The sequence below is a fragment of the Sorex araneus genome, chromosome 10, assembly GCF_027595985.1.
Source record: "Sorex araneus isolate mSorAra2 chromosome 10, mSorAra2.pri, whole genome shotgun sequence".
Classification (NCBI taxonomy): domain Eukaryota; kingdom Metazoa; phylum Chordata; class Mammalia; order Eulipotyphla; family Soricidae; genus Sorex; species Sorex araneus.
In genome coordinates this window covers 47,760,831-47,788,690 of record NC_073311.1, presented here as the reverse complement: position 1 = coordinate 47,788,690, position 27,860 = coordinate 47,760,831, and the positions used below count along the sequence as shown (strand labels likewise).

General features: G+C 39.0%; 1 protein-coding gene across 5 annotated transcripts in view; it reads right to left on the bottom strand.

Moving 5' to 3' along the window:
* RIC8B (RIC8 guanine nucleotide exchange factor B) overlaps positions 1-27,860 on the bottom strand; it is a 126,340-nt gene that overhangs the window by 80,941 nt on the left and 17,539 nt on the right. For all 5 annotated transcript variants that reach the window (XR_008626971.1, XM_055118643.1, XM_055118645.1 and 2 more), the window contains exon 3: positions 12,117-12,725. Coding sequence is in view for 4 of the 5 variants with exons in the window: in XM_055118643.1 (XP_054974618.1) it covers positions 12,117-12,725 (609 nt within the window). In the remaining variant the exon portion in view is untranslated. The remainder of the gene's footprint in view (positions 1-12,116; positions 12,726-27,860) is intronic.

Sequence of the window (27,860 nt, the reverse complement as noted above, 5' to 3'; positions counted from 1 at the left end):
ATTTTTTTCTCAATCATTGTTTTTATTAATTGGCTTTAGAGGCTAAAGTGCATAGTAAAGACAAAAAAGGAAATGCATACATAGGAAAGGGGCGTTTTTCTTGCCAACATTAGAAAGACCTGAGATGCCTAAGTGTCTGTCCTAGGGAACACTGGACCGAGAATGTGTTGGCAGACAGAAGGCCTGCGGGGCTGGCTGCTGGCGTGGGGCGGGGCCTGCAGAAGCTGCTCTCATGCTAACCCTGCAGCGGCGGGTGTCGAGACTTGGAGAGGTGCTACTGGTGACAGATGTCAGTTCCGTTCCACTGGGGTCCCCTGGGGACCAGCACTGCTACTGCAGGCACAGAGATCACCACCCCAAAGTGGTCACGGGAAGGGCACAGGGCCCGCTCCTGCTTCCCCGGGCCGACTGCACAGGGCCCCGGCTGCAGACTCGTGTTCAGCCCTCCAGCCCCCGGTGAAGATGTGACTGGGCCAGTGTCAGTCAAGGGTCTGCTGCGTCACTGCCGCCGAGGAGGAAGGCAGGCAGGATTATTGTGCTCCATGGAAGGATAAACAGTTCGTAATTCTGGGTCTCTGTCATTAGAAGTTAGTCTGCAAGTTATGGACGGCCTGGGAGTTAGAATGAGCCTAATAACCGAACTCATACTCTGGCCCTTCGTGATCCTCTATTTTTAAATTTTTTATTCTTATCTCACAAATACAATCACTCTTTGGCTTTTTGGGGTCACACCCGGTGATGCTCAGGGGTTACTCCTGGCTCCGCACTCAGAAATTACTCCCGACAATGCTCAAGATCCAAATGGGATACACCCCGGGAAGTGAACCCGGGTTGGCCGCATGTAGGGCAAACATCCTACCTGCTGTACTATCACTACTGAACAACATACTTAATTTAAAAACCGAACAAACAAACAAACAAACATGTCCTTTAGTATGCTGGGCCCTTGGGCGTGTGTGCGTGTGTGTGCGTGTGTGTGTGTGTGTGTGTGTGTGTATGCTCTCCCTCTCTAAATGTGTATATACATAATGTGTGTGTGTGTGTGTGTGTGTATGTGTGTGTGTGAAGCCTTAAAAGGCATTGCCAAACTGTTTCAAGGTATTTTCACCCATTTAACTTCTATCCGATGTTCATAGCTGTACCAAGTGTTCATATTGTCAGCATTTTTTTTTGTCACTTTTATGGGCTTGCAGTGGTCTCACTGACTTCATTATACATTTTTTTGGTAACTAATAAAATTTAAAACCCTTTCTATATCTATGAATCATTTAATAACCCTTTTGTGAAATGCTTATTCAAGCCCTTGACCTAATTTCTGAGTTGGCAAAATGAAATTTTAGAGCTTTTTAAAATACTCTGGAGAGACTTCTCTATATTTATATAGACTTCAGATATGTAACTGATTTATATGTTACAAATATCTTCTTCCCATTTGGTGGTCTTTGTAATTTTTCTTCATTTTAATAAAGATCAAGTGGTCAGTTTTTCCCTCTATGGTTTTATCTTTATTTTTTCCTGTTTTAAGAGTCTATTCAAGAAATATCTGACTTGTTTAAAATGAAGTCATAAAGACAATATTCTATTTTCTCCTAAAAACTTTATTATTTTATCTCTTGTATTTAGGTATCATCCATTTTTTGGTGTAAGGTGTAAGACAGGGATTCAAATTCATTTCTTCTACAGAGCTACATAACTGATCTGGTACCATTTATTAAAAAGCCCATCATTCAAATAGCCCTTTAATATTATCTGTATCACAAATCTATTAACTGTGCATGTATTTGTTTTTATCTATTCTCCTTATTCTAGTTCATTAGTCTATATCTCTGCTGAATGAGTGCTATCTTTTAAGAATTTTTAATAAAGGCTAGAGAGAACATAAAATCTCCAACAACTGTTCATTCTGCTGGGTGAATTTCCATAAATAATTCAAACTCTGATCATCAGTGTTCTCATCAAGTGGGGTTAATGTTCTTATCTCACAAGAATGATGGATTAAATACAGCCACTCTTTACTGTATCAACATAGTTGTACAACAACTGTCAGTAACTTGCTCCATGACCTTTATTTTTATATCTTGAGGCATCGAAATACTCTTGTCTGAAATGACACTATCTTCTGAGGCAAAGGAGGAAAACAGCCCCAAAAGAGATATAAAGAGAGGAGGAAGACAAGCAGGCTTGTGGGACGGTAGAAATAAAAATGAAATGAGAAGTAAAAGCTCAGGGAATCTCTTTACATAGGCTCACTTCTTAGAGCTCTTTGCATAGGCTCACTTCCTATGTTGTTGCTTTTCTTTCTCCTCTGCAAACTTCTGTGGAAGATTCTGCTTTTGTATGGCACACTTTCTCATTCACACTTTATTTTCTTTTATTGCCTCGGAGTCTTATCTGGTGGTTCTCAGGATCACTTGTCATTACTTGGGGGACCATATGGGACACCAGGAACGAACTGAAGTAGGCTGTGTGCAAGGCAGAGTCCTACCCACTTAGGAAAAATTTAAGAAAATTTTTAGAAAAATAAAATTAAGAAAAATTTTACCAATTATGTAAAAAGTGAATAATAAAGATATGTGCACACCTGTATTCCTTTTGTTTTTTGGGGGACACACCTGGCAGTGCTCAGGGTTTACTCCTCGCTCTGCACTCAGGGACCATTCCCAATCAGCTTGGGGATCATACTGGGGTGCTGGGGATCAAACCCAGGTTGGCGGCACGCAAGGCAAGCATCTTACCCGCTGTATTATCACTTTGGCCCCCAACACACTTACATTCTTACCTGGAAATCTAGCTATATGTCAAGAAGCATTTCAACCTATATTTAATCCTAGCCTTTTTGCTTCCCTCTATCAAATTTGTCCTTTTATTTTGTCCTTTTATTTGTCCTTTTAAATTATAAATACTCAAAAATACCTTCTTATAGATAAATATGATATATTTTACCCCCATATTTTTTCTGCATCTAGCATTGTCCACAGCAGAGTACAGGGAATATAACAGCAACAGCTTTATAATAAACTTTAAAAAGGAGATATAAATGTTATAAACAAGTGTTGTAACTCCCCAAGAGGCAAAAAATATGCTGCTCTAAACAGCTCAGCCCTCTTCCAAATCTCCCGAACCTTTGCTTGCTCTTCCAACCCTCCAGGTGAGGTTAATCTCTTGACCACAGAGCCTTTTTGGATCTGGAGGCAGATTCCCCCACTCCTAATGAGGTTCAGGCAGCTTCCATGCCCAGAAGCTCTACTCATCACACCTCACATAGCTCACACTTACACCTGTCACTGGGTGAAGACAGAGAATGAAAAGAGCAGCACCCAGTCTAATCCCTCAGAGACTCCCAGGAGAACTAAATTCTAAAAATTCATCCTCAGCACAGCAGGAACACAGCAAACACAATGAGGAAGATAAGGGGAACCACACCAAGCTCAATGAGTGAAAATAATACCACAGAGAGTTCTACCAGTAACAACCAGTTCTATAAGTACACCCTTAAGAGGATGGCGTTAGTAACACCATTGTTGAGGATGTTTAATAAGCTCGAAAAAGAGATGGCAAAGCACAAGTATGAGAGCGAAAATGAGAAAACTACACGACATTAAAAAGTGACAGAAATGAAGAGTATATGGTAGGTGATGTTTAAAAAAAAAACCCAAAAACTCGATAGTCTGAGCAGCAGAATAATAGCAGCTGAGGAAAAGATCAAGGAGCTCCATGAGATGCAGGGAACATATCTAGGAAACAATAGAAGATGAAAAGAAGTATGAATGGAAATGAATAGCACATCGGAGAACTATGGAATGAGGTTACATAAGAATCACTGGAGTCCTTGAAACATGGGAGGACAAATTCGATGAAGAGCCACTAGTTAAAAAAATCGTAGCTAAAAATTTCCCAGAGTTGAGGAAGGCAGGAACTGAGATCCAAGAGGCCAAAAGGGTCCTAGCGAAAACAAAGCCAGCAAAACTACAAGACACATTATAATCAGAATGATAAAAGCCAAAGGTGAAGACAGAGTATCGAAAGCAGTATGATCAAAAAAGGAACTTAGAGGAGGCAGAGAGATAGTACAGTGGATAAGGCGCTTGCCATGCATGCGACTGGTCTGAGTTTGATCCCTAGCATCCCATGGTCCACTGAGACTTCCAGAAATGGTCCCTGAGTGCCGAGCCAGGAGTAAGCCAGAGTACCACCAGGTGTGGCCCCGAAATAAAACGAACCAAGCAACAAAAATCATCTCTCTTATATATGGGATGTAAAGAAACTATGTAAGATAGTAAGATACTAAGGGATAACAAATCATCGGACCTGGAGATTTTGCCTGTAGAATTGAGTTTATAAGGGAGCAGAGGGTGGGGCTCTTAGGACAATAGTGAAGGGAAGACAGCACTCTGGTGATGGGTCTAATGTTGGAATGATGCAAGCATGAAAAGTATAATTAACATATTGTAAATCCCAGTACTTCAATAAAACTTTTTAAAATGCTGTTCTAAATAATGCTATTAAATGTTCTGAAGATTAAAAAGTATTATAAATGTTTCTTCCTATCAACTTTGGGCTATTTCTTTATATTTTTCTGCTTTATAGATATCAAAATATCATTTTATATTTATTGTGTCTGATCTCCTATAGACTGTACATTCTTCGCTGAGATTATTTTATTTTACGTCTCTGTGCCCATAAGAATTTTGGCCCATTCTGAGGACTCAAAAATGTTTGTTAAAAACTGATTCAGAAAAAACAAAATAGCACAGGTCCAAGCTTTAATTTTAACTAATGTATTCTTCTTTAACACTTCCTTAACTTTTTAAAAATAATCAATACTATAAAATAATTTCACTGATCTTCACTTGCTTAAAAAGTTACTTTCCTAAGAGTCAGGTAATATTAATAAAGTCTTCCAAAGGGAAAAAAAAAGAATAATCATCATCAAATGAACCTGCTGCAATGTGGCATTCCTAATTAAACTTCTATGGGCTCACAAACAGTGTACCCTGACTAGTCATCTATTTCCTTTCCTTCTCTGCACTTGAACGGCTCTAACATTGTCTGTTGGTCGGTGTATTTTCTCTTTACATTGGAATGGTATCTGGAAAGCATTGCACAAGAAAATATGTGCAAGGGATTACTGGAATAACAACAAGCTTTCTTCTTTTTTTTTTTTTTACAACAAGCTTTCTTCATCAACATATTTAACAGTGTTAAAGAGGAAAACAATATCAATTACTTTCATTAAAACTGCCTTCAGGAGCACTTGCCAAAGAGGCAGGCAGGTGGTCGGGAGTGGTGGGCTGATGGGAGGGAACCTGGAGACACTGGTGCTGAGAAATGTACAGTGGTGGAAGGATGGGTGTTGGAACACTGTATGACTGAAGTTCAATCGTGAACGGTTTTGTAATGCTCTAAAATAGTAAAATAAAATTTAAAAAACCTGCCTCCAGGTCCTCCCAAAGGAATTATTTGGCTTTTTAAAACACACTACATTGGGGCTGGAGCGATAGCACAGAAGTAGGGCATTTACCTTGCATGTGGCCAACCTGGGTTCGATTCCCAGCATCCCATATGGTCCCCTGAGCACCACCAAGGGTAATTCCTGAGTGCAGAGCCAGGAGCAACTCCTGTGCATTGCCGGGTGTGACCCAAAAAGCAAAAATAAAAACCAAAAAAAAAAAACCCCAAAAAACACTACATTTAGGAATGGGAAATAGAGATGGGAAGTGGGGGGAGTGTGTGTGTGGGAGAGAGTGAAAGACTCACAATACATGTAGAAATAAGACCAGATACTTTTTCACTGAATGGAGAGAAATCTCCAAAGTAATCTGTGGATGATATTAGAACAGAAAGGAATTTAACAGCAAGACAAGAAATTTATAATGAATGGCACAAATGTACTAGACCACAAGAAAAACCTTGATATTAATCTGGTTTTGGTGGACTTTTAAAATGACAACCATAGTAACAGTCAAACCCAGAGCATTTTCTATAATGGCTGAGTTATGAAATAGGCAAAAAACATTTTTAAATGAGTGCAGAGAGATAAAAGAGATTAAAATCATCTGGACCACGACTTTCATGCAAGAGGCCACAAGCTGATTCCCAGCACCACATGACCCCTTACCCAGTCCCCCTCCAAAAAATAGATTTTTACAAGTGAAATATCCAGGGTTTGACAAGGAATAAAATAGCAGCAGTTTAAGATCAATTTGGTAATATATACTAAAGGGGAAAAAAAAACCCTTAATAGTCTTTAAAATCCTTTGGCCCAAAAATCTCAGGAATTTATAACATTTGACAAGAAAATTCATGTTATTAATTTAAATAGCAAACAATTGTGCTTTTAAACCCTTGGTGTATATTCTAACGAGTGGAACTGCTAGAGCATATAGAAGCCCAATTCCAAGTTTTTGAGAAATGTCCACACTATATTCTAAAAAAAAGCTGGCCCAGTCGACATTCCCACCAACAGTGAATGAGGGTCTCTCTTCTCCCACATCCACACCAACACTGGTTGTTCTTTTTATTTATTTATTTTTTTGGCTTTTTGGGTCACACCCGGCAATGCTCAGGGTTTTACTCCTGGCTTTGCACTCAGGAATTACTCCTGGCAGTGCTCAGGGGATCATATGGGAAGCTGGGAATCGAACCTGGGTCAGCCGCATGCAAGGCCCTACCCGCTGTACTATTGCTCCAGCCCATGGTTGTTCTTTTTGATGTGTGCCAGTCTCTGTGGTATAGGTCATATCTCATTGTTGTTCTAATTTGCATTTCCCTGATGAACTGGTGTAGAGCTTTTTTTCACGTGTGTTTTGGCCGGCTGTATTTTCCCTTTGAAGTTGTTTCCACTCATCTCTTCTCCCCATTTTTTAATAGAGTTGGATTTTTATTTTATTTATTTATTTTTGGGGGGTATAGTTCTATCAGAGGTTTAAATGTCTTGGATATTAACCCTTAGTTCGATGGGTTAATAATTTCTCCAAATCTATGGGGTGTCTTTGTATTCTATTCACCATTTCCTCTGAGGTGTGGAAGTTTAAAATGTAGTACCATTTGTTTATCTTTGCTTCCACTTGCTTAGCGGTGCATCCTAACGATGCAGGAGAGGGACAGACACAGAATGATCACTCTCATATGTGGGATCTAAAGAAAAATGGTAGGGGAATAACAAACGCCCAGAGGGAAACAGAAATGAAGAACATGAGAACTGATCTTCAGTAGGATGCTTGCCACTGGATTAAAAGTTGGGATAAGCCAGGGAAGGAAACACTAATATAATGGTGGAGGGAAAAAGTGCCTGCCATAGGGCAGGCTGAGGGGCAGGAGGAAAACTGGGGACACTGGTGGAGGGAAGTGGATACTGGCGAAGGGATTGGTGCTTGAACATTGTAGGCCTGAAACTTTATCGTGAACAATTTTGTAATGTTGGAATTCATGGTGATCCAATTAAAACAATAACAACAAAAGAGGCAAACAAATATCTACACATAGGGGTTTGTTAAATGTTGATAAATCCTTATCAATACTTTTATAATATTTTAAAATACTTATAAGTATAAAAAATTAATTGAATTAAAATGCTTTTATTTTGTACTTAACTATTCCTTCATAAGAATATATCACCTATGGGCCAAAGGAATAGAATAGCTGTAAGGCTGTATTTACCTTGACGCAGCCAACCTGAGATTCCTGAATGTAGAAGCAAAAAGCCCTGAGCACAGAGGTGTGTGGCCCTCCCCCAACTTTAACAAATTAAGAAAAGAAAATGACTGTCAAAGCCTTGTGAAAGTGGGTGGGAGCAGGGGGAGGGGAAATAGGAACTCCATCTCCCAAATTAAATCTAGTTATAATTTAGATGTAAAGAAATTATAATTTAGATGCAACAGTAAAAAACCAAATGCACCTTTGGGCATTAGGGCTTGCAACATAGACACTGAGAGGTCATCATGTTTGGTCCGTTATCTACTTTTGGCACATATCTCCCATCCCGACTGATTCCTCTGCCCATCATTTTTTTAGTGATCCCTTCTCTATTCCATCTGCCTTCTCCCCTCTGCTCATGAAGCAAGCTTCCAGCTATGGGGCAATCCTCCTAGCCCCACAGTAGAGCGAGAGTATGGGGAATATTGTCTGCCATGGAGGCAGCGGGAGGGTGGGAAAGGGGGGATACATCGGGAATATTGGTGGTGGGGAATGTGCACTGGTGGAGGGATGAGTGTTTGATCATTGTGTGATTGTAACTCAAACATGAAAGCTTGTAACTATCTCACGGCAATTCAATAAAATTAAAAACAAACAAACAAACAAACAAATAACCTTTTTTTATTCTGGTTTTTGAGCCACACTTTGGGGTGCTTAGGGCTCACTCTTGGTTCTGTGTTCAAGGATCACTTCCAGTGAGGCTCACGGTAGGGGTCTATGAGGACTGACCCCACGCTGGCTGTCTTCAAGGCAAGTACCCCATCTGCTGCACTATCTGTACCACGCTAAAGGCACCTTCTTAAAGGGAGGGTGGAAAACCCAGAACAGTGCCTGCTTTTTACCAGAGGGTAGACTCAGGAACTCTATGGCCCCAAGGAACATATTTTAAAAAACATTTCCCTTTAAGGAAATTTACTGTAAGAAAAACCAAAAACTCCCTCCAATACCCCAAGCTTTCAAGATTATAAAGTGACTGTTTTAGTTTAAAAAAAATTATATATATGTTTATATTTCTACATTATAAAGGGAGAATGGGCAAAAAGACATGCATAAAAATGCAAGCATGTTTTTCTTTTTTTTTTTTTTTGGTATTTGGGCCATATCCTGCAATGCCCAGGGTTTATTCCTCACACTACACTCAAGAGTTACTCCCAAGAGAGCAACATAGAATGTCCAGACCCCCGCACCAAGCTGTTTCATGGGGAAACTCAGAGGGGGGCGGGTTGAGTTTCCCTCCCTGCCCTAACAGAGCCCCGGCAGCCAAAAACCTTCAGAACTCAATTGCCACCAGGCCCACAGCCGCTCTCCACAGGCTCTGGTGAGCTTCACACATGAGTGAATCTGCAGAAAAACCCAGGTATGTGAAACCCGTGGCTGAAATCTCCAAGTCGGCTTGGAGCGGGAATGGTGTCCTCCCCCCATCTCCCAAGTTTATCAGTAGCTTGGCAGTGACACCCACAAACTGCCCTTGATGCCACATAATCTCATCAATAGCCAAGATCCAGAGACTCAGAAATAAAGCTCCTGGAAGAGCATTACATAGGCCTCAATAAATAAATAAATAAACAAATAAATAAGCAAATAAATAAATAAAAGTTACTACTGGTGGTGCTCAGAACCATATAGGATACTGGGTAATGAACCAGGGTTAGATTTGTGCCAAGCAAGCACCTTACTCACTGTACTATCTCCAGCCCTGCCTAATACTTATTTTTCAGTCGAGAGTAATAGGCAATTTGTATTTTCTTACTGCTTATTTGGTTTTGGGGGGTTATATCTTCTACAATAGCCTATTCTTCCGCTAAGTGCTATAAATATAGAAAATAAGCATGTGTTATTTTCACAGAAAAGAAAAATATTGTAGTTATTTTTTAAAATTTATTTATTTAGGCTTTTTGATCACACCTGGCAATGCTCAGGGGTTACTTCTGGCTTAAATTTCTTAAATTCTTAAATTTCTCATAATTTGGGGCCGGAGCGATAGCACAGAAGGTAGGGCATTTGCCTTGCACATGGCCGACCTGGGTTCGATCCCCGGCATCCCATATGGTCCCCCAAGCACTGCCAGGAGCAATTCCTGAGTGCAAAGCCAGGAGTAACCCCTGAGCATTGAGCATCGCTGGGTGTGACCCAAAAAGAAAAAAAAAAAATTTCTCATAATTTAAATAACAGCCAAAATCAAACTGACTACACACATTTTATAATGGTTGATCAACTGATCCACATTGTAGAGGAGGTATGGGTCTGGGGAGATGCTACTGATCCTTTCTCATTCAATTTTTGGAGAAAAAACATTCATTAACACAAAATCAGTATTTTCCACCTCAATATTATTAGAGCTTCTTCTTCACTACTACCTAAAGAATACTTCTGTTGGTTAATTTTATCCCACACATATACTGAAGTGTAGTCACCCAATTATAAATCTTTTTCTCAGATTATCTTAATAGCATAAACAAATATCTAGGTATAATTTAAATAATAAAAACTTCAACAATAGCAAAACAATAGTCTTAGGAGAGCTCAAGCAACTAAATGGCAGACCTAAAAACATCAAAACAAACAGTGTAGAAAAAAAATAACCATACAAGGTACCAAACAAGCATAGAAACATAACATTTTAAATATTTCCAAATATTTGGTTTTAAAGCATAAATGGAGCATGTGGGCTTTCCACATCTTCTCCTGCCAAGTCCCAGGAAAAACTGACCATACTACAGTCATCCAGAACAGCTGTTAGGACTAGCTTCAAATATTTGGCTTCAAAATATAGACCTATTTGCACTTGAGAACTCAGATGCCTGCATACTCCCACTGTACTGCACTTGGATAATCCATTCACAGTAGGCTTCTGGCAAAAACAGATTTTTACTCGTGGTGAGGACTGCTTCAAATGAACACAGCAAAAAGTTAGCTATGTCTTACAATAAATTATCAGAAAAGATCATTTGCTCTGGCACCAAAACCACCTTTCTTTTTTTAAAAGGCAGGGGCTGGGTTCCACCAGTTATTTCAAAGTAAAGGTAGAGGGTTTAGTTTGTTTGTTTTAGTTTTACTTGGAGGGAGTGTATGAGGAGGTGGGGAGTGGTAGTCCCCAGAGGCCCTGTCATGGAGTTGGAGGTGGGGACATGGGGAGATGGGGGAAGTAGGGGGGTTTCCTGAGCTGTCTGCTCAACCTATAGATGGTCCTCCAAAGCTCATCCTTAACACTGGGGTATGAAGCCAACAGGCCCTGGGTTTCCCCTGCCATTAAGTGTAAAATGTTAAAGAGTCTAGAAGGAAAAAAGCTGATGTCCACTTCACTTAAAACTGGTGATTTCCAGGGGCTGGAGTGATAGCACAGCAGGTAAGACGTTTGCCTTGCATGCGGCTGACCTAGGTTCGATTCCCAGCATCCCATATGGTCCCCTGAGAACCGCCAGGAGTAATTCCTGAGTGCAAAGCCAGGAGGTAACCCCTGTGCATTGCTGGGTGTGACCCAAAAAGCAAAAACAAACAAACAAACAAACAAAAAACCTGGTGATTTCCTTAAACTAAGTTTCTTGTTTATTAGCATATTGTTCTTGTGGATATTTAATTATAAACTATCAAATCTGCTTCATTTTGGGTTGCTAGAAGGTCCAGACATAGAAAAGGATCTTAGAATACAGATAAGTGATACAAAATGGTCTTTCCCACATTCTGGTATAATTTTTCTGTTTTCTAGGACAATGTACAAGCAATATCTATCCAGCTGTAGTTCTACCCCTCTGATTGCTATCTAATACTACAGAGTAACACTCTACAAGATTGGGATAAGTGAAGCAGAGAGCATCTTTTCCTCTCAGAGCAAACATCAATGTTGATCAATCAACTTCAATGAGCTTGATTTATCTTTCAAATTTTCTCTTTTTTGGGGTGGGGGGTGGAACACACCTAGGGGTACTCAGGTACTCCTGACTCTGTGCTCAGAGATCACTCACGATGGTGTTCAGGGGACCATATGGGAAGCTGGGGATTAAACCTGTCAGCCGCCTGAAACGCAAATGCCCTATCCACTGTACTATGATTCCGGCTCCAATCTTAACTTTTCTTTATAATAACAGCCACTGAAAATGCCTATACTTTTATGAACTACATTTTTTATTGCTCTTCAATTAATTTAATCCTTGTTGCTGGAAGAACAGTACAAGTCAGAAAAGAAACTGAGCCTGTCATCTACAAAACTTCACCCTATTCTTCCGCTAAGTGTTATAAATATAGAAAGAATAAGACTTACAACACTTAAGAAAAGTATCGTGAATCACAGACCAATAAATAGAGAACTTGGAAACCTTTCCCGTCTCCAGACTCAGCAGTATTAAGCATTACTCCCTTGCAGGTAGCTCGATGGGTGCCGAGACCAACTTAATTCCAAGTATATACGAGTTTTCCCGTCTTACCTCTTTATGCACTTTCCAACTGTCTACTGTCACATTGAAGAGAGCTTTGAGGGCCTCAATGGCACAGTCTGTCTCCTGAGCTGAGAGAGGAGGTCCATTATGGTCTATGGACGATTCATACTCATCAGTCCACTTGATGCTAAAGGCACTTTCCAAGATCTGGGTTAGCAGCGGTAGTCCCTGGAGCTCGTAGCGCAATTGTGACCTGATGTCGGTGTGCAAAAGTGACAAGAGGAAGAGCAAGCGCAAGTCAAAGCACTTAATGTCATTGATAAACTTTCGGTCCTTGCACTTTCTCAGGAGGTTACAAAGCTTTGCAGCAAGGTTAAGTTCCAGACTGAGCTGCTGTGCCATCTGACTATTGAACACTATGTTACACAGACATTTCAATGACTCCACAATAACTGGAAACTCTGACACCTTCTCCAAAGAATCATCCGATTCGTTTAGCTTGGCTAGTCGCAATAGTATCTGCATATTTTCCTTGGTTGTTACAGGAACTAAAACCTTTTTGTCTCTAGAGAGAATGCGGAGAACTTCCAGGCAGGACACTTGACATGTTGTTGGGATGTCCTTCACAAGGACTTTAAATATGCCTTCACAGAGTTTCTGGGGAAAAAAAAAAAACAAGAATGAGTATGAAAATTTACTACTTGACTGAAATGACTTAAAACAATTATCAACATATTTAATAACAGTTAAGAATCTGGCTCAATATATTACGTAGTTTTTTAAATCACAAAATGCTGGAATGGAGAGAGACCTTATTTTTGGTGCACTTCCGTCACTCTGCAGATACAGAACCTGGGCAGTGAATTACTGGGGTACTAAGAGCTAGAATCTGGGTCTCCTAACTTGCAATTTAATATTCTTTCCATAAAATCACCAAATCTCTTATAAACTAGCCCTGAGATTTTAGCAGCCTCTTTTTACTTTTCCTTTCCAATGGTGCTGCACTGGAGGCTCTTTCAGGGTCAGGGAAATGAGACCCATCATTGTTACTGGTTTTGGCATATGAATACGCCACGGGGAGCTTGCCAGGCTCTCCCATGCGGGCAGGAAACTCTCGGTAGGTAGCCAGGTTCTCTGAGGGGGAGAATTAGGCTAAAAGATGTCACACTTCCGGGAGCTTGGTTTTATAGTCTCTGGATGTTGGCCAAACCATTCCTCAAAAAATTGGAGGAGCATACCTGGTGGTGTTCAGGGCTTATTCCTGGCTCTGTGCTCAGGGGATCACTCCTGGCAGTGCTCAGGGGACCATCTATGGTGCTAAGGCTAGAACCTGGGTTGGTGCCAGGCAAGCACCATACCCACTGTACTGTCTCTCCAGCCCAATCATTCAAAATGTTCTGTTAACTATTGTCATGAGGACCATCATGCTACACTCAGTTGAACCCAGAGCTAAGCACCCGCAAGGCATGTACTCTACCATTTCATACCTTCATTTTTAAACCAAAGCAGTAAACAACAAGGGGCCAAAGAGGTGGTTCAATTTTTTGTGTGTGCGGGGCTGGAGCAATAGCACAGTGGGTAGGGAGTTTGCCTTGCATGCGGCCGACCCGGGTTCAATTCCCAGCATCCCATATGGTCCCCTGAGCACCGCCAGGGGTGATTCCTGAGTGCAGAGCCAGGAGTAACCCCTGTGCATCACCGGGTGTGACCCCCCAAAAAAAGAAAATAAATAAATAAATAAAAATTTGTGTTTGTGTGCCACAACTATCTTTCAGCTGATTTTACTCTTCCTAAAACAGGCCTTGCTTTCCTCAGACACTGTTCATAGCTCGCTCTTGCCTCCAACACATAATGAAATAAACCGACAATCTATTTTCCTTCTGCTGTCACATAGCCCTTTACTTTTCCAAGGGTTCCAAACTGACTCCCAGTTCCCTGACCACATGTCCCAAGTAGTCTCACATTGTTCCTTCAGCACAGCAAAGCCTGCCGCACTGTGTGCCAGTCAGGATACTACCCTTCTCCTTAGTTTGAGGACTGAAAGGTCTATAAGTCTTCCCAGAGACACTCCCTCCTTTGCACACCGTCTTCAACACACGGTTTTTCTTCACCTTGTTACAGAGATGCAGCTGCATCTTATCCCTTCTTCAGGTTATAGCTGAACAGAGGTTAAGGTTTTCATCTGCATCCCGGTAGTTGGCCAGATTTCCGTTAGCTATTTTTAAGTGCAAGACAACCACAAACCCCGAAGATTACCTGCCTTACAGTCAACTACTCAAATTTCTTGCAACTCCTATCCCAAAAGCTATCATCACACACTACAGTGTCTTCTCCTTGATTTTCAGAAGTAAAATAATACACCATTATTAAAGATCTTAGGTATATTTTTTCTTTTTTGTGGGGCTTGGGTCAATCAAGCAGACCTCAGGGAACCTGAGGTCATTCCATTCCTGGTAATATTTAGGCAGCCAGGCTGGACGGTTCAATGCTAGAGCTCAGAGAAGCAATGCCACTTGGGTCCTGTGGTGCCAGGGACCACCAGAGCTACACCCAGTAGCGTTTGGGGATCATGTTGGGTTGGGCAGCAGAGAACTGAATATGGTTCCTTGCACACACATATACCCCAATCCATGAGCTATTTCACTGGTCCCGGGTTTTGTTTTCAAAGCATTTCATTCTACAAATTTGTTTACACTGCTCAATTGATAGGGTTCTTAATCTAAAATTATTTGGAATCTTAGATAGTAAGATATTAAGGTACAGTTTTTCCACTAAAACTAATTGAAAAGGACCGGGGGTGTAACTCAGTGGTAAAGCACCTGCCTTGCACGAATGAGCCCTTGCAGTTTACTCCTTGGGCTCAGCAAAATTAAAAAAAAAAAAAAAATTAATGGAAATATTTTCTGATTTAGTAACTTTCACTTAGAAAACAAGTTTTCATGAGTGAATTAAAATCGTAAGAAATGGTTAGGTATATATATTACAACGCATAATTAGTAAGACTCAAAAAGCCTGAGAAAAAGTCTTTTAAAATGTTCAATTGTGTGCGTGATAGCAATAAAGTACTCCCCAATATGTAGATATTTACAGTCTTGTAAGCAAATGTTCCTGCAATTAAAAAAATGATAATTTTTAAAAATGAGAACCCCTCCCCCAATAGAATGAGATAATATAACTCAAGCTCCTAAAACTTGGGGGCAGGAGAATGGGGCAGAAAAGAAGTAATTAAGCCACAAAGGAGGAGGGATACTGGCACTCTTGGTGGTGGGTATGGAGCAATAATACTGTATGCCTAAAATATAAATAAAATAGTACTATAATCATGTCACTTCATAGTTAAAAGAATACAATTAAAATGCTCATTAATTTACTATCCCTTGGTTACATCTATAAAGAGAGCTAGTCTGGGAGCAGAGACTTAAGAGTAAGATCACAAATAGTTTCCCAGTGCTAGTTGAAAGACAGTTGTAGTCTACACCTAACTGATACCCTACTACAATAGTGGCTTTCAAAGCTGAACATACAACACAGTCATCAAGGTTTGCTACGACTCATGTCTGTCACACCCACAGGCTGGAGTAAGGCTACAAACTCTGAACTATGGTTAACATTGGTCTGACCTATCTCAGATGGTAGGGATTTGGGGTGAAGTGTGAGTAACTGACCAAATGAGCACAGAAAAGCAGACAAAGCTGAAAGTATTAGCACAAATAACTTTTTCCTGACTATCCAGTGATGGCAGCAGGGATGAGAACAGGATATCAGAGACAGATCACATCACCTTTCTTAACTTAGATGTTAGAAGCTACTAGGGATATAAAGTCCTCAACTTGAAACTTGTTCATCCTATCATGAACTCTATAACCATAGTGCATTAAAGCAAGAACTCTGGATTTAAACTGTTTTATGTTTAAACCTTGGTTCTTCTGTTTATTACCCTTAGCAGTTACTGAGCCTCTCTGGGCCTCATTAACTCTAAAAAATAAATGACATCACGCCTGAACAGCACTTATTGTAGGGCTCAGTCAATAAGTGTTTGATACTGGGAATCTTTTATGTAAGATAAAAATATGAAGAATAAAGCCCCTCCAGTAGCTAAAACAGTCCTTGGGAAAAAGAAGATGGGAGGCATCACTTTCCACAACTTGAAACTATACAAAACAGTGGTAATTAAAAAAGCATAGAATTGGAATAAAGAAAGATGCTGAGATCAATGGAACAGAATTGAATATTCCAAGACAGACCCTTAGGTATATGATCAGTTAATCTCCAATAAAGGAGAAAAAAAAATGAAGTGGAGCAAGGAAAGTTTCTTCAACAAGTGGTGCTGGGAAAACTGGATAGCCACATGCAAAAAAAATAAATTCAGACCTCTAACACCATGTACAAAAATTTAATCAAAATCGACTAAGGACTTCAATATCAGACCTGAATCCATAAACTGCATAGAGAAAAACTTAGGCAGAACCCTCCGTGACACTGAAGCTATAGAGACATCTTTTTTTTTTTTTTTTTTTGCTTTTTTGGGGTCACACCCAGCGATGCTCAGGGGTTACTCCTGGCTTTGCACTCAGGAATTGCTCCTGGCAGTGCTTGGGGGACCATATGGGATGCCGGGGATCGACCCCGGGTCGGCCGCGTGCAAGGCAAACGCCCTACCTGCTGTGCTATCGCTCCGGCCCTATAGAGACATCTTTAGGAATAAAACACCACTGACCAAGCAAGAGGAAGTAAAGATAAACAAATGGGACTACATTAAATTAAGAAGTTTCTACATCTTGAAAGAAATGATTACCAGGATATGAACACAGCCCACAGAACTGGAAAAATTATTTACTTGACACCCACCTGATACAGTATTAATATCAAAGATATATAAGGTTTGGTAGAACTTTACAGGAAAAAAACATCCAGCCCCATTGAAATATGGGGATGAAAGATGAACAAAAACTTCCTCAAAGAAATACAAATGACCAAAAGGCACATAAAATAATGCTCTATATCACTAACCATCAGGGAAATGCAAATCAAAGCAACAGTAAGATATCATCTTATGCCACAGAGACTAGCATACATCAAAAAGAACAAGAACAATCAGTGCTAGCATGAGTTCTCATTCAGTGCTGGTGGGAACACTGACTGGTCCAACCTCTTTTGGAAAACAACATGGACATTCTTCAAAAAACTTGAAACTAAGCTTCTATTTGACCCAGCAATACCACTCCTAGGAATATACCCTGGGGGGGGCTAAAAACACAATGCAGAAAAGCCATCTGCTTCCCTATGTTCACTGCGGCACTATTCACAACTGCCAGAATCTGGAAACAACCCAAGTGCCTGAGAACAGAGGACTGGGTAAAGAAACTATGGTACATCTACACAATGGAACACTATATAGCTGTTACAAAAATTGAAGTCGTGAAATCTGCTTATAAATGTAAGGACATGGAGTATAATGCTGAGTGAAACGAGTCAGAGGGGAGAGGGATAGAGAATGACTGCACTCAGTTGTGGGATATAAAAAATATATAACTTTAATAATACTCAAAGACAGCAGAAATGAGGGCCAGGAAGACTAAACCTTGGTAGGAAGCTTAGCACAAGTTATAGGGAAGTACAGTTAGGGCAGAGAATGGCAATGATTGCTGAAATGATCACTCTGGACAAGAACTGAGTGCTGAATGGAGAGAGAGAGAGAGATATGAATTAGAGAGAGCGGAAAAAAAAGAGAGAGGTATTTGGTATCTGCCTCAGAGGCAGGATGGTTGTTGGGGGGAAACTGGGGAACTGGTGCTGAGAAATGTACACTGGTGTTGGAACACTGACTGAAACCCAATCATGAACAACTTTGTAACTGTGTATGTCATGGTGGTTCAATGAAAAAAATTGTCTTTAGCTTAGTATTTATTTAGCCTTCCTCCTGACACCCCCATCTAACTGGAGGGAGGTGATAATAAGTATAATAAGGCAGATGGATAAAGCAGATGATCTCACTTATGTGTGTGATAAAGAGTAACAAAGTTCGGGAACAGATAAAACCAATGGAAACAAACTTGTGGACTCAGACTGCAGAGTTGGAAGGACACTGGTACTTTGGTGTGATTGTGGTTTAGCACCATATACTTTGAAGAGGCTGAAATTGTACCCCTGAAACACATACAGTTGGGTAAGCTAATGTTATCTCAATTTGAAAAAACAACTACCCTCCATTTGACTTTTAGTCTTTTGTATAATCTCCTATCAACCCCTTCTTTGGCTCTATTCCTTCCATTATTATCTCACATTGAGCTCTTTGCCTTTACTTTCTCCCCTTTATATCAATCAGTTCTGTTCCCCTTTTGACTATTTTAAACCATTTCCAAAGTTTTACCCATTTTCTAAAAGCAAATTTAAAACTTACTTTTGATTAAAAACCTAACCATTATATCCAAACATCTCTTTCTCTCCAAAGATTACTCAATTCACAATTTTTAGACATCATTTAGTGCTCAGCATATTCTGTTAGTTCGGTTTTTGTTTTTTGTTTTGTTTCTTGATGACTTTTCCTCAGGACAAAAAGGACTTTTTTCCCCTTTTCTTTCTTTCTTTCTTTTTTTTTTTTTTAAGAGAAGAAAAGGTATAGCAGGGATTTTTTTTTTTTAATGTTACTTTATTTATTTATTTATTTATTTGCTTTTTTTGGGTCACACCTGGCAATGCACAGGGGTTACTCCTGGCTCTGCACTCAGGAATTACCCCTGGCCATGCTCAGGGGACCATATGGGATGCTGGGATTTGAACCCGGGTCGGCCACGTGCAAGGCAAACGCCCTACCCGCTGTGCTATCTCTCCAGCCCTATAGCAGGGATTTTGAATCAGAAGAACTTGGGTTTAATACCTGGATTTCAACTACTGAGATTTTTTTTTCTGTCAGTTATGTTACTCAGACATGTTACTGGACTTCTTTGAGCCTCAGTTTCCCACTTGTAAAATGAGAATAATATCACTTATATCTAACAGAACTATTGTTAAAAAAAAAAGACAATGGGATAATAAGCACTCTTTGAACAGTGTTTTACGCTTCATTTCTTTATAACCCTTATAATTAACATAGTAACAAGCACACAGTACCCATTCAAAATATAAACTGGTTTAAAATTCCCAAAATGTAAAGCAATAGACTCTAAAACTCTATTAATGTTGCCTGACACTCTTTTTTTTTTTTTTTTAGAAGAGAGAAGGAGTAAAAGCTATTCTTATGCTTATGCTGGTTGGACAGTTTGTTCATATGAGAAGCATTAAGATGCATCTCTACATGAAGTTCTAGGGCTGGGGAGACAATTCAAAGGAGTGTATGCCTTGCATTTGCAAACCTCTGAGTTATTCTCCACCAGTGTGGCCCCAGTGGTCCTCACCATTGCCTGGCCAGAACAGAACTGCACTGAACTGTTACATCCATGCCCCTAGAGCCCAAGCACTGCTGGAGAGATCTCCATAAAAATAAAACGTAAAATAAGCAAACTATTAAAGAAAACAGAAAACCACTTTCATAAATATACGATCTGATAGGCAGTGCACATGAGGGTTTATTTATCCTTCATCTACTTGAATCTAAGTAACATGAATATTACTTTAATGCAGAGGAACAACCATCATGTATATAATTTTGTTTCCTGACTTTTCAACATAATTTCACTATTAATAGCATTTCCCCACTTTGCTAAGGGTCTTTATAAACATAATTTTATGTGAAGCATTAGTAGGACTTCAATTCTTAACAAATATCAAGCAGCATAGAAAGAGCAGACTTAACATTAGAAGAGATGGCTTTATAATTATGATTAAGCAATATTATTTGCTTATATATACTGTAGTCTATTAAAAAATAATGCATGTTCTTAATCTAAGATGTGCTACATGATTCTTTAAGTGATTAAGAATACTGAGCCAAGAAGTCCAAGTCCACAAATCAATCCAACTCATCTTATTCCCATGTGTAAATTAATTAATGCTGTCACGTTTTTTAAAGTGTGATCTTTTTGCATTTTGCTTTATTAGGCCTCTTTCTTCATCTATTCCTTTTAGGCTAGCTTCATTCAGTTTCAGACAGATACACAGTTTCATTAGGGATCTGTAAACTAAGATCAGCTTCATCAGTAGCGACTCAGCTATGAATATGCAAAACATGCTATGAAGCCTGTATGAGCATTCAAATACCTTTATTATTTAAGAGGTGATTTTTCAGAAATACTAAACATTTAAGTTTTATACATTAAAAAAATGAAACAACATAGTTTAGTCTATTCTGTATTTTGGCAACCCACATAGGTTGTCAAAAAACACTTTTGTGGCAAATGCTACTCAAAAAGTAGTTCAAAAATTGTTATTACGTATATAATATCTTATTTCACTAAAGCCTCCAAAGTTAATCTCTAACTTTTATAGCATTTAAAATGTCTGACCTTAAATTACATATATGGTAACTGTTTTATTAAATGAGAAGATGGAACAGAGCAAGAGTGTGAAATAGTGTATTTCTAAGAACAAGACCTGTAATTAAGGATCTCAGCCAATAGCAGTATCTTAAAGGAGGCTTATTTTTTCTAATTGAAATAATAGAACTACATATTGATTTAATATGAAGATTCTCTCCGACTGCACTTACCAAGAAAATTGAATGAGCTAAGAATTGAATGAGGTTTAAAAAAAAAAAACATTTACTATTATTTGGTAGAAATCAGATAAAGATTAATAGATTATTTTAGACCATAAACTGGCCAATGACTGAAATGAAACAACAGAGAATATAAAAAAATGAATACTGCAAAAGACAAGCCTACGTGTGCCACAGAGACAGGCTGGAGGTGGGGAAGGGGGGGGCACTGAGGGTAACTGGGGACTACAGTAGAGGGAAATGTACACTGGTGAAAGGATGGTTGTCAAAACACTGTATGACTGAAACCCAATCATGAACAATTTTGTAACTGTATCTCAACTTCTCAATTAAAAAAAAGAAAAATAAAGTTTTAATGTTCCTGATAGCCTATATAGGTAACTGTTCCCTGCATCTTCTTTTATCCCATCGTAACCACTCTAGTTTCCGTTTAAATGGACAAGTAAAATCTTTGTGTTCATTTTATCTATTTCCTTTATTTTCATAGGACAGTTATAATTTTCTTTTAAAAAAATGATAGAGGCAGGCAGGGGGAGGGTGGGTGGGTGATGGAGGAAGCCTGGGGACTCAGGTACTGGGAAATGTACGCTGGTGGAGGGATGGGTTGTTGGAATACTGTGACTGAAATCCAATCATAAACAGCTTTGTAAGGATGTATTCACAGGGATGTAAATACACAGTGATTTAATAAAAAAGCTTAAAAAAAAAAGTCAGGGAGGGCTGGAGCGATAGCACAGCTGGTAGGGCATTTGCCTTGCACACCGACGATCGGGTTCGATTCCCAGCATCCCATATGGTCCCCTGAGCACCGCCAGGAGTGGTTCCTGAGTGCAGAGCCAGGAGTAACCCCTGTGCATAGCTAAGTGTGACCCAAAAAGCAATACATAAATAAATAAAATAAAAAGTGAAACCCATGGGTGGTTTTATTTAAAAAAAAAAAAGTCAGGGAATTTGAAAGACATAATTATTAAAGATTCCCAGTTTTATTATGGGGGAAAAAACTATTTAAATTTTAAAACTCACTTTTTCCTGGGGCTGGAGAGACAGTGCAGGAGTTAAAGCACCTGACCTGCATGCAGTGACTTAAGTTCAATCCCCATATAGGACAATCTCCTGAGCACCACTGGGAGCAAGATGACCCCACCCCTTACCCACAGCACTGCCAGGTGTGGCCCAACAGCCCCACCCTCAAAACAAACCAAAACTCCTGATTATTTCCTTTATCTGACCATAAAAATCCTTAAAATAGAAAAACCTAATAACATATACCGGACTAGAGGATATTTCTTTTATTTTAAAAAGAAAACTTGAAAAACTAAAAACATACAATCTTTTAATGGAAAACTAATTATCAAATGCTTCCTTAGTAGGGCTGTCTTTTTTGGGGGGAAACTCCCACAACAATAGTGAGTTTTGTGTTGAAATATGGAACGTAATCAAGGAAAAGAGAAAACGAAGTGAAATTCATCAGTTATACAGTTGGGAGTGGGGGGCGGGGGCGGGGGGTATACTGGGCATTTTGGTGGTGGAATATGGGCACTGGTGAAGGGATAGTGTTTGAATATTGTATAACTGAGACATAAACCTGAGAACTTTGTAACTTTCCACATGGTGATAAAATAAAAATTAAAATAATAATAATAATAAAAATAAATAAAAAGAAAACTTGTTCCTAGAAAGTCTGAATGCTTGACTTGTGGTAGCACATCAAGCTACAAGAGGAAAAGGAATTAATATTTTTATATGACTCAGTCCTACTCTCATTTCTTTCGTCATCTGATGATACTCAGGGAAACCAGGGACACTGGTGGTAGGAAATGTACACTGGTGAAGGGACGGTGTTGGAACTTTGTATGATTGAAACCCGATCATGAACAACTTTGTAACTGCGTATCTCACAGTGATTCAATAAAAAATAAATATATAAATAAAGCAAAAATGGATGTTCCAACACTGAAAGTAATTCTGGCAAGCTAGCCCTATGAAAAAAAGTAACAAGGACTTTTTTTCTCCTCAGACATACACGTATATGGTTCTGAAACTTAATAATATTTTGAATGTTTCTGTTCTTCTTCTGTAGTGGTAGTGAAATATCTATCTTTATAGCCTTGCACATTCTCTTGTAAAAGCATGGAATCTCCCACCCCTTGCGTCTTTTGCCCACTATACTTACAATATTAGCTAATTACAATATTCTCTTTCCAATCAAAACAGTGATCCTATAGTAATAATGAGAGCAAGGCAGAGGACCTTGCTTTCAAAATAGGCCATGCATATTCTTCTGGGAGAGGCTGGACAGGGCGAGGGATACTTAAAACCACAGGTCGATCTTAGTGTAGCCTTTAACCACTGTTTTACCGAAAGATTTCTTGGGAGTGGGTGGAGAAAAGTTTCTGTATTATAAATAGTAGATTCAAATCACAATACAAATAACTTTTAAGATAAAATATGAGAAGTCAAAAGGATTTTGCAATTAAGGCAAGATCCCTTGGATCCTTCCCTGGCCTCTGAAGGTTATTCCTTCACTTTCCTCTGATGGATGTTACTTGATATATATTCCACAAAGATCTAATTTTAGTTCTAACTGGAGCTGAAGGTCAGTCATTTAAATCTGATCGTTCTAAACTTTTGCCCTCTAACTATAGAATATGTGTGTGTGCTCATGCATGCATGCATGCATGCATGAGCACGTATGTGTGCAAGCAAAGCAAAAAGAGAGAAAATTAAATCCTGAAGTCATCTTACCATAATTAACTGCTGGAACAATGCTATCACTCCCACAAGAGACCTACTCAAAAATTTTCTTTTACAAAATACCAAATAGGGGGGCTGGAGCGACAGCACAGCAGGTAGGGCATTTGCCTTGCATGCGGCCGACCCAGGTTCGATTCCCAGCATCCCATATGGTCCCCTGAGCACTGCCAGGAGTAATTCCTGAGCAGAGCCAGGAGTAACCCCTGTGCAATGCCCGGTGTAACCCAAAAATAAAAGCACAAAACCAAAAATACTAAATAGTAATGATTTATTGCCAAAATTCTAAAATATATTTAAATGTGAAATATTAAAATATATAAATATGAAATATAATTATATTAAATACAATGTACTCTAAAATATATAGTATAATAATAATATTAAAATAAAGAATGAAGAGAGAGGATTCTGGAGGCCACATTTTTAATTATAAATAGACCAAAATGAAATTTTATAAATACCCATGTAGCTGGATCCATATATGTTAATTAGCATAATGTTATATTTATTTGCTATATTTAGTAGTTAGATTTATCTTTTCTGGGGATTCTGACTTGTAGATTGGAGGCTGTATTAATTTTCACTTTCTATTTAATGAATACTGTCCCTGTGATTTTATCTTGATTCCTGTATTTCATCTCTAGCTTCCTTTCTTACACATATATATTTTTTCTGAAATACAATCTTTCAGACTATGTCCGGTATCACAGTACTCCTGTCCAAAAAAAGTCTAAAAAGAGAGTTCAGGGAAACAACGATTAGTTTGGCTCAAATTTCTTTCCTAACTAGGAATCCTGAGAAAGAAATGTTGCATCATCATGTATTTAATACGTGGGAAAGATGGTTTAGGTGTAAATAAAAGTTATAAAACCAATTATCTACCCTTCTTTTCTTGACAGAGTGCATAAATGGACCTATCAAACTTTACTTCTCTTCAAATATAGCTCCAGCCAATTATTTTCCTTATACGTATTTTTCATATGTCTTATTTATTTTTTTTTTTTTTGCTTTTTCGGGTCACACCTGATGATGCACAGGGGTTACTCCTGGTTCTGCACTCAGGAATTACTCCTGGCAGTGCTCAGGGGACCATATGGGATTTTGGGAATCGAACCTGGGTCGGCCGTGTGCAAGGCAAATGCCCTACCCGCTGTGCTATCGCTCCAGCCCCCTGAGTCTTATTTTTAAATGTTTCAGAAAGCATTCCCCCCACTAACACATGGTTTAATACTCTGATTTGGTAAATGTAGAAGTAAATATAAAAGTAAATATAGACGTATCACAATTGTTGCATATTAGAATTTACCAACTAAGGTAAAGTGATCTCATTTAGTCCAATAAATTTTTAGCACAAGTTCAAGTCTATAGTATACTAACAAGATTCCACCAAAACAATATACACCTCATACTATAATGGCTGAAACAGAACTGGTTCCATGGATTTCTACAGCCTCTTTACTTTTCAATGTCTTTCTATATATTATCTTTTCAAAATATCTCTGCTTCCAACATCATCTACCTTCTAAGATCCAACGATTCACTCAGAATCCCTAGTTCTCTGTTCTCGAGCCTAGGCACGTATAGAAGATAGAACTCTACTGGTAAAGTGATAGTATGAATGTTTGTGTACCCTCTACCAAGATCGAGATTGAACATAAAGTCTAACCCCTAGTATAAAGGCATATGAAGATGAGGTTAAGGAGAGGTAATCAGGTTAGATGATATCATGAAAGTGATGCTCTGAACTGATGGGATTAGTGAGACAGCAGAAAGCTGGTTATCTGTATTTCTCCCCACGGCTGCTCTGCAGAAAGAAGAGGTCAAGTAAACACACAGTGAAGTGGCAGCCACCTGCAACCACAAGAGGGCTTTAGAATGCATCAAACCCATCTTCACCTAGATTTTGGGCTTCCCACCCTTTCAAATTACGATGAAGAAAAATATTTTGCTTGTTTGGGTCTTTGGGAGTGTTACACAAGGCTATGCTTAGGGCATACTCCTGCCTCTGTGCTCTAGGATCATTCCTGACAGTGTTCGGGGACCATACGTGATGCTGGGAATCAAACTGGAGTTTGCAAGGCAAGCACCTTAATCCCTGAACTCTTTCAAGCCTTCAAGTTCTATTATTTAAGTTACCCAGTTTGTGGTATTATACTGTAGCAGACAGAGCCGCCTAGAATAGTTGAGAACAGGGAAGTTAACACTATGTAGGTTCTTCCTGTCTTTTTTTCTAATTCTTAGTTCAACTATTTTATGAACTTGGATCTGGAGCAATTAATCTCTCTGAGGCTAAATTTCCTCATGCCTAAAACAGATACGTCATAGAATTATTATAATTTAGTACATATAGCACCTGAGAGAACATATCTAGGATGCATTTTGCAAGGTATATCATATACATTACTTATTGGCAAATAGTACAATTACAGTAAAGAAAGCACCTGGGTGCAAAGACAATGTTCCTTGTGGTTATGTAATCTTGGGATGAATTTCTTGAAATCACTTGTGTCTCATTCCTCAGCTCTAAAAATAGGAGTAACATCTAAAGTCCATAAATAATAAATAAAATTATAAATTTAAAAGTCTTTAGCACAGTGCTTGGGGTAGAGCAGAAGCTAATGCACATTACATTATAAAGATGGCTAGGTGTACAAATAGATCAAGACACACTAAAAGGACACTGTACAATGGCATAAAACTAGGAAGTTTTTAACTGTATTGCCTTTTAATGGCAAAGTCACTTTAGAAAGAAAAGTGCTGATGTTGTAAGTGTATCTGAATTTTGCATTAATTTTATAGATCCTATGGTTTCTATTTGGAGTGCCTATTACCAAACACTAGAACAGAGAGACCTTAGTACAGGCACAGAACTCAGAATACAGTGTTTAAAATTTAAATACGTGTAAGTTTAAGCTGGTCAAGAGAAATTAATTTTGAGTGACAAGAAGTTTATTTTGGGTGGGGAACTCTAAAAATAGTTATCTCATTTGTAATGTTAGGAGGGCTGAATGTGTGAATGAATGTAAAAAGGAATATATCTTTCAAAGTGTAACAATTTAAACTATATTAAAAGACTGGAGGAATCAATTGTAAGAATTTTAGCCAGAGAAAGCTCCTTTTTTCGTGGCTTATGGGTCACACCTGTAATGCTCTATGGTAACTCCTGGCTCTGAACTTAGGAATTACTCCTAGTGTGCTTGGGGGACCATATAGGGATGCTGGGGATCGAACCCAGGTTGGCTATGCACAAAGCAAATGCCCTATGTGCTGTACTATTCTGTCCAGCCCCAGCAAAAGCTTCTTGAGAAACATGAGTGCTGGATATCAAAAGAGACAAATAAAATTAGAGACAAAGTGATAGAAGTCAGGTAGAAAGACAAGGCAAATGGTAGGCAAACATAGAGGTAGAGAAGAATATCCGTAAAGTAGGAAGATGGCAAGCAGATTTAGAGTTTATACAAGTAAAGGCTTTCTAACAAAGTTTTCCAATGGTAAAGCAACTACTAAGCTTTCTACCTACTACTTGATAGAAGTATTACCGACTAAGTATTCAAGTGTGATACTGCTTGGCACAAGGTTCAAGAGGAAGAAATACAGTACCGGAAGGTATGGGCCCCACACAGAAACTACAGTTTCTTGAGAAGCCCTTGTAAAGAATGATCAGTGGAAACAGAAACGGAGACAGAGGACCTGATTTGAGTACCAGCTCAACCTCTTGTCGTAATGTTACGCAAATCAACCATTGGGGCCAAAGAGATAGTACAGCAGGTAAGGGTACTCGCCTTGTACGAGCAGCCCTGCCCATCTGGGTTCAATCTCCGACCCAGGTTCAATCTCCAGCACGCCTTATATTTCCCAAGTCCCGCCAGGAATGATCCTTGAGTGCAGAGCCAGGAATAAGTCCCAAGTCCTAGCAGATATAGCTCAAAAACAAAGAAAAGAAAAGCTAATCCCTCAGCTGCTCATCTAACAATGGGAATATTGGGAATAGCAGGAGTGTCTGACCAGCTAACCATTCATTATTTGGAGATGTACAAGTTTTCTACTTCACTTTCAACATCTATCAAATTTGCAAGGAAGAAAATAGCTTTTGCTAAAAACAAATCTTATTTTTTTTGCCCCCCCCAAAAAAAGAAAGAATCTGAAAACAAAGTTTTCAGCAGGCTTAACTAACTCCTTTAGGTTAAGTACTGTACGCTTAAGGGAGAACTGACACCAGATATCCTGTTACTATCTGTTCATTTACACTGGAAACTTCTGTTTCCTGTAAGTGCCAATAATTACTTCAATGCCAAAGCTTAGTTTATGCTCTGCATCAAGACTCAAATTTTGAAAAAAAAAAAAAAAAGACTCAAATTTTGGGTTCCTAAAATCAGAAAATGAAT